We start from the raw sequence: 11,315 nt of genomic DNA, 5'->3' as shown, positions 1-11,315 counted from the left end.
GTTTAAATTTGCTATAGTATAATATAATGAATATACAGTGAGAAAAATTTTGTTGGGTTATTTATAAGTTGAAATAGCGTGAGGCGATGGTTAGTTATATATTTTGACGAGCGTAGAAAAAGTAGGTAATCAATCACAAGACCCATATTTCTTTTATATAAATATATTAATTAAAAGAAAAAAAACTGTACCTTCCAAGTACGCCTACCTGTACCCTCCGAATTCCCTTTTTATACTCGCATTTGCTTGCTCTCTTTCTCTCTCTCTCCCGTTCATCTTTGTTTGCGACAACCTTAAACCATAACTTAATCATGAAGAAGCTCATCCGCCGCCTCTCTCGTGTCGCCGACTCGTCTCACTACTCTCTCCTGAGATCCGACTCTCGGCTCTCCCGCCGGTCACACAGCTCCCTAAAGACACAACGGCACGGCGGAGTACCCGAGGGACACCTTCCCGTTTACGTCGGAGATGACATGGAGCGATTCGTCGTCAGCGCACACTTACTCAGCCACCCAGTTTTCATCAACCTCCTTAATAAATCCGCTCAAGAGTATGGTTACCAACAGCAGGGCGTCCTCCGCATCCCCTGTCATGCCCTCCTCTTCGAACGCCTCCTCGAAGCCTTGCGACTTGGCCAAGAAGCCTCCTACGACCAGCTTCAGCTCCTCCTCTCCGAAGAATTCCTCTGCTAGCTCTATTTTTTTCTTAATTTTTGAGTCTTTTTATATACGGTGACAGATCGGTTTTTTTTGTGTGGTCTGTACATACAACGTCGATCTCATGTGTAATAAACGTGAGGACTGCACTATTTACTAGAGATATTAAACTAATTAGTGATTATGAATGAATTATTACTGATATTTATCCGCATCTTGGTGGTGTTTTGGAATATCTTTTTTCAGTTTGGTATGCATCTGGGTATCGAATGAAAATTAGTTGTTTGTATGGTATTAATTACTCTTTTTTTGCAGCCACGAAATGTTGTGGAAGATAGAGCTACAGAAAGGAAAAGAACGAATTGGTTGGTTTTTTATTTGTGTGTCCTAACCTAAATTAATGTATAATAGCTTAGAAATAAAGTTTGGCATTGTACACGTAGGAAAGCCTTTTTTTTCTTTTGTGCCCTTGCTTGTCCTTAATTATGTGTATTTTTTTCTTTTATATCTGCAAAAAGATATGATGAATTATATTGTTTTTGTTTGTCCTTGTATATTTTGAATATGGTTTTGAGTGTATATATTTTATGAGTTTTGGAATACAAAATCTTATGAGAATTTTGTGACCAGATAGAAAGAAGGCGGTGGTTGTAAATCTTGATAAAAGAAAGGATTCTTCCCTGCGTAAGACAATAGAAACAACCTGCTTGATTGATAAAAAAAAAAAATAAATAAATAAAAACAAAAACAAAAACAAAAGTGACGTATTCAGATAAAGCAATACATTTACCGACTTGGGTATAATACTCGCATTTAGCTCAAAATGTAATCTATTTTAGTACAATCATCATTATCTGCATATAATTGATAACATGTTAGTGTATAGAAGAGTTTATGGTGGAAATCTAGATCTCATGTGATTTATGATCGTGTAGATTTATTTTTCAAACTGATATTTTTACTTTATATCTGAGTTATTACAAATCCATTTCTAGGATAATGCAAATAGACACCTATGAATCTAGGCATAGGAATGCAAACCAAATTGCTTGAAGAATTCTATGTTCCTCGGAAAAATGGGAATAAGAAAGGTTCGTTACAGCTCAAAGAGAAGGGTTGTGTTTATGCTTGACAATTAGGGTTTCAATTAGAGTTGTCGTCTTCTGGATTAGTCTTCCCGGAATTAATGGCATAATCGATGGTTTCCAAAATTGAGGAATTTTACCAATTTTATCATAATCACCGACTATAATTCGGGATCACCATAACAGCCCGGATTTCCAGGTATCTTTTGTTCGCATATATTTTTGGTGTTTTGTGAGGGGACACGGCGAGTTGGAGCTCGAACTCGCCGAGTAGGGTCGCGGTTCTGGACGCGGGTTCGCGCCTGGACTCAGCGAGTCCAAGGGATGGACTCGGCGAGTCCGCGCTGTTTGATGAAACCCTAATTTTCCGGTCCTAAGCTCTATTTAAAGGATCTTATGGCCCTTCATTGCGGCCACCTTGATCCTTGAGAGCACCAAAGCAGCTGAGAGCTCCTGTGAGTGAGATAAGAGGCTATTGTTCACCAAATTTGTGTGTTTTTGCAAGAAAGGAAGGGGGAAAGTCAAGCTAGAAGAGTTGGGAGCTTGGATCTACTTCCATTTCGCCAAGGGAAGCTTCTTGAGGTATCTTTCAGAGCTTATTTCCGTGTTTATGTTGATATGGTCAAATCTAGGGTTTCTTCTTGCATTATTTTCTTTGTAATTGAAGTGTGAGAGGTCCTATGGAGATATGGTACCTAGATCTGGACCTTAGCATGTCCAGAAAGTCCCAAATGATATGCTTTATGTCCTTCCTTTTGGGTTGGAGGCTAGGGTTGCCATATTAGTGGTCATTTCTCCAAAGAGAACCTTGTAAGTGTTGCATGGTGGCCAAGACTGTGACTTTACGTGATAAATGAGCTTAGGAGGGACAGATCTATGAGTTTATGGAACGGATCTGACCTCAGAAGCATGTTTGAGTCGATGCATGGCATGGACTCGCCGAGTCTGAAGAACAGACTCGGCGAGTAGCATAAAGATTGTCCTTAACCACTTAGTGAGTGGTCCTGCCGAGTTATGGTTGACTCAGTGAGTCACGGGGAGTTAGAGAGGGATTGGCAGGTGGACTGAGTCGAGCTGGAACTCGCCGAGTTGTCCTTGCGACTCGGCGAGTTAAGTCGCGGTGGCCCTGTGATTCATGACCAGGTGGAACTCGTCGAGTCAGGGGAGTACTCGACGTGTCAAAGGGAAATCCTTGCGAGTTGGTGAAAACGCGTAGACTCGCCGAGTCGCTCTACTACACTCACTGAGTCCGGTCAAATTGACCATTGACTGTTGACCAGAGTTGACCAGTGTTGACTTGATAGGGATGGTCAACCTTAGTGGTACAAGTATTAATTAGAGATATATGATGTTATAGGAGGATTATAGCTCGGGGGTTCGAGAACGAGTGATTTCTAGGGTTCGCGAGTTATCAAGATATACGAGGTGAATCTTCTCACTATACTGTAGCCGGAAGGGTTTGACTGTGTGACCGGAAGGTCGAATATGATATGAGATATATGCATTATGTGTGATAAGTTAATCGTTATATGTGCCATGTATGATATGCTTGATATGGGGCGGAAGGCATTATGTTATGGGCTAGAAGGCATTGTAAAATGGACCATAAGGTTGACGTGGGTAGGACCGGAAGGTTTACCCAGTCGGGACGGAAGTCCCCTGAGACACATGGACCGGAAGGTCAGGGCCTGGAAAGGCGTATGTGCGTAGTTTGTATTTGGGGAACTCACTAAGCATTTATGCTTACAGTTGTTGTGATATGTGTTTCAGGTACTAGCGAGGACCGTGGGAAGGCGTCGGCGTGATCGTACACACACTCGGGGGAAACCATTTTTGTGATCTTTGTTATGTAATTGGTCGTGACAATATTGTTTACATTGGAACCTAAATTATTACTCGATGTTTTTGATGTTTGTAAAAATGAAAATTTGGTTTTAAAATTTACGTCATTACAAGTTGGTATCAGAGCCTTCGTTTGAGGGATTCGGATACACCTTCGGGTGTAACTGAACTCAAACTGGGGATTTGAGAAAATTTTAATTAATAAATCAATAAAATTTGATAAGTGATTTTTGAAACAACCAAAGAAGAAGGAGTGTGTACGGTCAGCCAGTGCCCGAACGGTAAAATCCCCAAAATACTCTTACAATATGTGTTATGAGATATGATATGATATGATACGCATGCTAGTAGACTAGGTATTCATATTAGGACTAGAGTGGCCTGATTTTGTGATGCCTTAGTCTTGGGAAACCTGCTTCTATGAGGTGCTTTGAGAGCGAGTGGGTAACTAATGCATGGCAAGAATAGAGTACTCAAGATTCGGGGTTCAGGGAGGAGGACTTGGGGTGAATACTGACGCGCTGTAGTTGGTAGTATTGGGCCCGTACTACTAAAGACACCGGGTCAGTGGGCAACCCGAGTAAGAATCCCTAGGTATCGGAGACTGAGTAGGACTGCGTTATCGAGTGCGATTATGCTCGATAGAGTCTCTGATATTTTTATGTTGTATTTCAGAGACATCATGGTTGGACCACGCCACAGACCTGCTACGAGTAGTGTGACTGACGAGGAGCTTCGTCAGATGATTCATGAGGAGGTAGCTGCAGCGATCCGGGCTGAGATTCCGGAGATGTTTGGGTCTATTAAGACCACGCTGATGGAGACATTTGATGAGCGGTATGCCGCGTTGACTGAGGCCGCATCTGCTGCAGCTACCACAGCTGTGGCCGCTGCCAGACCACAGGGAGGTGACTCGTTGCTGTTCCGGGAGTTCAGCAACACGAAGCCACTTGAGTTTGACGGGACGCAGGATCCGATCGTTGCGATGAGATGGATTGCTGATATCGAGGGATGCTTCTAGACTTGTTCATGTCCGGAGCATCTGAGGGCACGGTTCACCTTGAACCAGCTCCACCTGGGAGCAAAGGATTGGTGGAAGTTCGTGACGGCGAACTTCACTCTGGCAGAGGTTTCAGTTGTGACTTGGGAGAGGTTTACTGCTATGTTCAGAGACGAGTACGTTCCCCAGGTGGAGAGGGAATGGTTGGTTCAGGAGTTCTTGACCCTCAAGCAGGGTAATGATTCTGTCATGGTGATCACGCGGAAGTTTCATGAGAGGGCGATGTTCTGCCCCGAGCAGGTGTCCACGGAGCAGGCTCGGATGAGTCGGTATTTGGGAGTGCTGAGGAGGGATATCCGGGAGTTCGTATCGAACTCGTCATATCAGACTTTTGCTGAGCTTCAGGAGAATGCCAGGAAACTTGAGATCGAGTTGGAGACCTAGTCCAGGGAGGAGGCCGAGTCTCAACGGGTGGATCGGCGACCGGCTCAGTCTCAGCCGGCAGCCAAGTGGACCAAGTCTGCCGATTCGAGATCCGGAGGTCAGAAGGGTCGCACTTGCGTAAAGTGCGGCAAGGGTCCCGAGGGGGCATGTCGATCGGGTGCTTGCTACAAGTGTGGCAAGGAGGGTCACATTGTTAGGGATTGCCCCAAGGGATTCATGGTTTGCTTTCATTGCAACCAGACGGGCCATCGGAAGGCTGAGTGCCCCCAGCTTTGCCAGGGATCTATGCCTGCTGCCAGGGTTACTGAGATTCGGCCAGTGAAGGTCGAGGCTCCGAAGGCTCATGGGAGAGCTTTCTAGTTGACTGCGGAGGAGGTCCGCGCGGCGCCTGATGTCGTAGCCAGTATGTATTCTTTCATGTATTTACCTTTATACTGAGATATTATGCTTATATTATGATATGCGTAGGTACTTTTCTTGTGAATTCTGTGCCTGCTTTGGTATTATTTGACTCGGGTGCGAGTCGGTCTTTTGTATCGTTGGCTTTTAGCCAGCACATCGGTATTGATCGGGAGGTGATGATTCGACCCCTGCGAGTTTCTATAGTAAATGAGAAAGCGGTATACGCCACTGAGGTGATTCGAGGATGCGTGCTCGAGATTTTTAGGGTCGAGTTCCCTATAGACTTAGTTCCTATAGCTATGGGGGATGTCTGCGTTATCGTGGGCATGGACTGGTTGGGTAAGTTTGGAGCAGTCATTGATTGCGAGAGACAGCTGTGACGATTCGAGACCCTAGTAGGGGAGTGCTTACGGTTTATGGCGAAGGGACCCGGTGTGGGTCGACGTTTTGTTTGGCTACCAGGGCAAGGCAGAGTTTGCAGCAGGGCTTCAATGGATTCATAGCCTACATGATGGATACTCGAGTAGCCGCGGGGAGGCCCAATTCGATTGATGACGTTCCTGTTGTATGCGAGTTTTCGGATGTGTTCCCCGAAGAGTTACCGGGTGTGCCTCCGAATAGACAAGTGGAGTTTCGTATCGATTTGGTTCCAGGAGCGGCGCCCATCGCCAAAGCGCCTTATCGTCTCGCTCCACCGGAAATTCAGGAGTTATCCTCGCAGCTTCAGGAGCTGTTGGGAAAGGGGTTCATTCGACCGAGTAGCTCACCTTGGGGAGCGCCGATTTTGTTCGTCAAGAAAAACGATGGTTTACATCGGATGTGTATCGATTACCGGGAGTTGAACAAGTTGACAGTTAAGAACCGGTATCCGTTACCTAGGATCGACGACCTGTTCGATCCGTTGCAGGGGGGCATCTTGGTTCTCCAAGATAGACTTGAGGTCGGGGTATCATCAGATGAGGGTTCGAGAGGAAGATATCTAGAAGACTGTTTTCAGAACTCGTTATGGACATTATGAGTTTGTGGTGATGCCTTTTGGGCTCTCCAATGCCCCGGCTGTGTTCATGGATCATATAAACCGGGTGTGCCGGCCGATGCTTGATCGGTCGGTGATCGTATTCATCGATGATATTTTGGTGTATTCGAGGTCTAGGGATCAGCATGAGGAACATTTGAGGGAGATTCTTGGGGTATTGAGATTGGAGAGGCTGTATGCTAAATTCTCCAAGTGTGATTTCTGGTTACGAAAGGTCCAGTTCCTCAGGCATCTTGTAAACCAGAAAAGGATATTGGTCGACCCGGCCAAGATCGAGGCGGTGTTGAGGTAGGAGGTGCCGAAATCGCCCACTGAGATCAGGAGTTTTCTGGGTTTGGCTGGATATTATCGCAGGTTTATCAAGAATTTCTCCAAGATTGTCGTGCCACTTACTAGGATGACCCGGAAGGGTGCTGCGTTTTCATGGGGACCGAAGCAGCAGTCATCATTCGTGACGCTTCGTCAGAAATTGTGCGAGGCTCCGGTGCTTGCACTTCCGGAAGGGATGGAGGATTTTGTGGTGTACTGTGATGCATCTATATCGGGTTTGGGGGCGGCGCTTATGCAGAGGCGACATGTGATAGCGTATGCTTCGAGGCAGTTGAAGCCTCATGAGTCGAGATATCCCACCCACGACCTGGAATTACGGGCTGTGGTGTTTTCCCTCAAGATCTGGCAGCATTATCTTTATGGGGTTCGGTGTACCATCTACACGGACCACAAGAGCCTGAAGTACTTGATGGATCAGCCAAATCTGAATATGCAACAGAGGAGATGGTTGGATGTGGTGAAGGATTACGATTGTGAGATCCTGTACCACCCGGGGAAGGCTAATGTGGTGGCCGATCCGTTGAGCCGTAGGGCGGAAAGCGCCCCGATCCGAGATATTTGTATGAGGTTGACGGTAATGACCCCGATTTTGGATACTATTCGAGGAGCTCAGGCTGAGGCTGCGAAACCAGAAAACCAAAAGAGGGAGCGGGTTGTAGGTCAGGTATCAGGATTCGTCACGGATGGTCGAGGGTTTATGACTCTTCAGGGTTGGATTTGGGTACCGTTTGTGGGCAGTGCACGTGCTATTTTGATGGAGGAAGCACATTGATTGAAATTCTCGATTCATCCCGGGGCTACGAAAATGTATTTGGATCTAAGGAAGGAGTATTGGTGGCCCTGTATGAAAAGGGATGTTGCATGGTTTGTTGAGAGATGCTTGACTTTTCGGTAGGTTAAGGCCAAGCACCAGCTACCGCACGGTAAATTGCAGCCGCTAGATATTCCCGAATGGAAGTGGGAACAGATTACCATGGATTTTATCACCAAATTGCCGCGGACTGCGAGGGGAGTCGATGCGATTTGGGTGATCGTGGATAGATTGACGAAGAGCGCTCATTTTCTAGCCATTAGCGAGAGCTCTTCTACGAAGAAGTTGGTGGAATTATACGTGAGGGAGGTGGTATTGTTGATGGGTTTTAAGCATTCTAACACTTCCTAAGTGTACATGCAACCCTAATAACCTTGGATCTATGTTTGTCTAATTATCATGCAAAGTTGAATTCCAAGGTTATATTCCTATCTAGCATACATGGGGAACAATTTTAACTTAAAGTATAGATAGAATAACTTACCTTGTTGTTGTTTGTGTTCCTTGAAACCTTGTGAGCCTAGCACCCCAAGTGTGATGCCACAAATGCTTCACACAACACCAAATGCTCTTGGAAGAACTTATGAGAGAACACACACTTCTCAAAATCAGCCAAGCCCTCTTGTTTCTTAGTGTAGCCGATTTTAGGTGGAGAACATGTTTCTTATATAGTGTTGACACATCTAGGGTTAAACCCTAATGTGTCATGACTCTTCATTTCCATGTCCCATGGGTTTGTAACTCCCATGGAGCATCCTATGGGTGGAACCCAACTTGATAATCCATGGAGCCTCTTAGCCCACTATACAAGATATGGATGATTTACATAATCAACCCATATATTTAATTAGTTATCTTTTGATCACATAATTAATTCTAACTTAATTCTTGATCAAACTAATCAAATAATATTATTAATATATTAGAACTTATAATATATTAATAATCTCCAAGTGTTATTTCTCTCATTTAGTCTATCCAATTGCACGGTGCCATGCAACCCAAATGGACCATGCCGGGTCGGGTCAAGTACATACCAGAAATAGTTATGGACTTAGACACCTTATCCAACAGTCTCCCACTTGGATAAGTCTAATAACTATTACTGCAAGTATGACTTCAGGAACCGATCGGCAATCGTAGCTCTTTACAAGGTTTCTCGGAACTGAGAAGATGATGGTACGCCATTTAAGATAAGTGATCATATAATCCTCTGTTCTAGATATTAGTCGGACAAATACACGGAACAATGTCTTACTTATTGTCCAACAGTTTGTTTCCCGATTTCCGATTTGTTCGACAAAGAACTTAATTGAACACATCAACTTAGTTCTGACCGGGCCCGGTACATAGGTCAAAACAAAATCATCGAGGGGCCCAGATATCAGCTTCTAATCCAAGGAGGAGCAGATAAACTTCGACTCATATGTTTGTTCCACCACTCATTGAATTACACACAAGAGCACGATTTATAACATCGAGTTACCAATGCGTTTTTCGTACAATCAATGCATAACCAACTTGTAAGTGACAAATCATATCTCTAGGTTTGAAGACTTATACGATATTACCGTCTCATGATCACTCGAGATAGAATTCCATGAAGTGATTCCAGTGAGCGTGGGTTGAGTCCAATGCTCAGAACTTTTGAGCACTCATGATTGCTGTAGCCTTGTCCAAGACCTCTACAACTAAACATGACAGTCTTGATTCATATCTACTTCCGACATATGACCGACTGTGGAGGTTTGAATAATATGTTATACCAAACAAAAATTATTCTGGAAGTCAAAACATGCAAAAGAAATATAGTAAACAATCGACAAGAGATAGCAACACTTTACTCATAAATAAAACACTTTTATTCATCATCAGATGTCAATTACACTTTACAAATTTCGAGGTTATCTAACTACTAAATCTAATATCATCCTTCAGCCCTATGCTCCGAGCATGCTGGAGATGCTTAACCCGAGTCAGTCCCTTCGTGAGGGGATCTGCCGGATTCTCATCTGATGATACCCTCTTTGCCACGAGGAGTCCTTCTTCGATCCGATGTCTAATGAAATGGTATTTTCTGTCGATGTGTCTGGATCTCCCGTGATCCCTTGGTTCCTTGGCTAAGGCAACAACACTTTCACTATCACAGAAAATTTCCATTGGCTCTTTAATAGCTGGTACAACTCCAAGGTCTCCAATGAAGTTCCTCAGCCATAACGCCTCCTTTGCCGCCTCGCTAGCTGCAATATACTCTGATTCACAAGTAGAATCTGCCACTGTCTCTTGCTTGGAACTCTTCCAAGAAATTGCTCCTCCATTTAGGGTAAAGACCCAGCCCGACTGAGAGCGGAAGTTATCCCTATCAGTCTGGAAGCTAGCATCACTATACCCTACAACTCTCAAGTCATCACTCCCACCGAGGGTAAGGACCCAGTCCTTAGTCCTTCGTAGGTACTTGAGAATATTCTTTACCGCAGTCCAGTGTGCCTTGCTAGGGTTCCCCTGAAACCTGCTAACCATGCTCAGGGAAAAAGCTACATCAGGTCGAGTACACGTCATAGCATACATGATCGATCCTACAGCCGAAGCATAAGGTACTCGACTCATTTGTGCTATCTCAGCCTCAGTGCTAGGGCTTTGTGTCTTACTCAGTTTGGCGTTACTCTGGATGGGCAATTCTCCTTTCTTGGAGTCCTGCATGCTGAATCTCTTCAGCACCTTATCCAAGTAGGTACTTTGACTAAGTCCAATTAGTCTTTTACTCCGATCTCTCAAGATCCTTATCCCTAAAATATAGGCAGCTTCACCAAGATCCTTCATAGCGAAACACTTTCCAAGCCAGGACTTTACTTCCTGTAGGGTTGGAATGTCGTTTCCTATGAGTAGTATGTCATCCACATACAATACCAAAAAGCTAACTATACTCCCACTAGCCTTGACATACACACAAGATTCATCTTCACTCCTAGAAAAGCCAAATTCCTTGACCTTTTCATCAAAGCAAAGATTCCATCTGCGAGGTGCTTGCTTTAATCCATAAATGGGCTTCTCAAGCTTACACACTCTATTAGGGTACTCGTTGCTGACAAAACCCTCTGGCTGACTCATGTAAACATCTTCAGCCAACTTTCCATTAAGGAAAGCGGTTTTGACATCCATTTGCCAAATTTCATAGTCATGAAATGCGGCTATGGCTAACAGAACCCGAATAGACTTAATATTGGCTACCGGAGAAAAGGTCTCATCATAATCCACTCCAGGAATTTGAGAGAAGCCCTTTGCAACCAGTCTAGCCTTATAAGTGTGTACTTTACCATCCATGTCGGTCTTCTTCTTGAAGACCCATTTTCACCCTACAGTCTTTCGACCTGGTACATTCTCAACCAAGTTCCAAACTTGATTGTCATACATGGATTGTATCTCGCTATCCATAGCCTCTTTCCATTTAGCAGACTCGGGGCCTGCCATGGCTTCCTCGTAGCTGTTAGGGTCATCTTGACTTACTAGTGTCCCATCACTAATAAGTGTCTCACCTTCTGCAGTAATATGGAATCCATAGTAATGCTCAGGTGCACTCCTAACTCTCGTGGAACGCCTCAGAGGTACAGATTCATCAATTGGCTCAACAGGAGTTTCCTCCTCAAGTTGAGGGCTAGAGTTTGAAGTTCCTTCACCACTTGACTCTTGAATTTCTTCAAGATCAATTTGC

The 11,315-nt window shown here is 44.5% G+C and overlaps 1 protein-coding gene across 1 annotated transcript; it reads left to right on the top strand.

Annotated features, from left to right (window-relative positions):
* Nucleotides 1-218: 218 nt before the first annotated feature.
* On the top strand, nucleotides 219-870 carry LOC145005324 (auxin-responsive protein SAUR71-like). The gene has a single exon (XM_078964402.1). It carries the CDS (start codon nucleotides 312-314, stop codon nucleotides 690-692), a length of 381 nt encoding a protein of 126 aa, XP_078820528.1. The 5' UTR covers nucleotides 219-311; the 3' UTR covers nucleotides 693-870.
* The last annotated feature ends 10,445 nt before the right edge of the window (nucleotides 871-11,315 follow it).

The sequence above is a fragment of the Lactuca saligna genome, chromosome 7 (genome assembly GCF_052625555.1).
Source record: "Lactuca saligna cultivar CGN05327 chromosome 7, ASM5262555v1, whole genome shotgun sequence".
In the NCBI taxonomy this organism is placed as follows: Eukaryota; Viridiplantae; Streptophyta; class Magnoliopsida; order Asterales; family Asteraceae; genus Lactuca; species Lactuca saligna.
The sequence above is the reverse complement of the archived record's forward strand: the minus strand, read 5'-3'. Positions and strand labels throughout refer to the sequence as shown.

Excerpts from the sequence above, each read along its gene's own strand:
- LOC145005324 (XM_078964402.1), top strand. The coding sequence starts at position 312 with ATGAAGAAGCTCATCCGCCGCCTCTCTCGTGTCGCCGACTCGTCTCAC.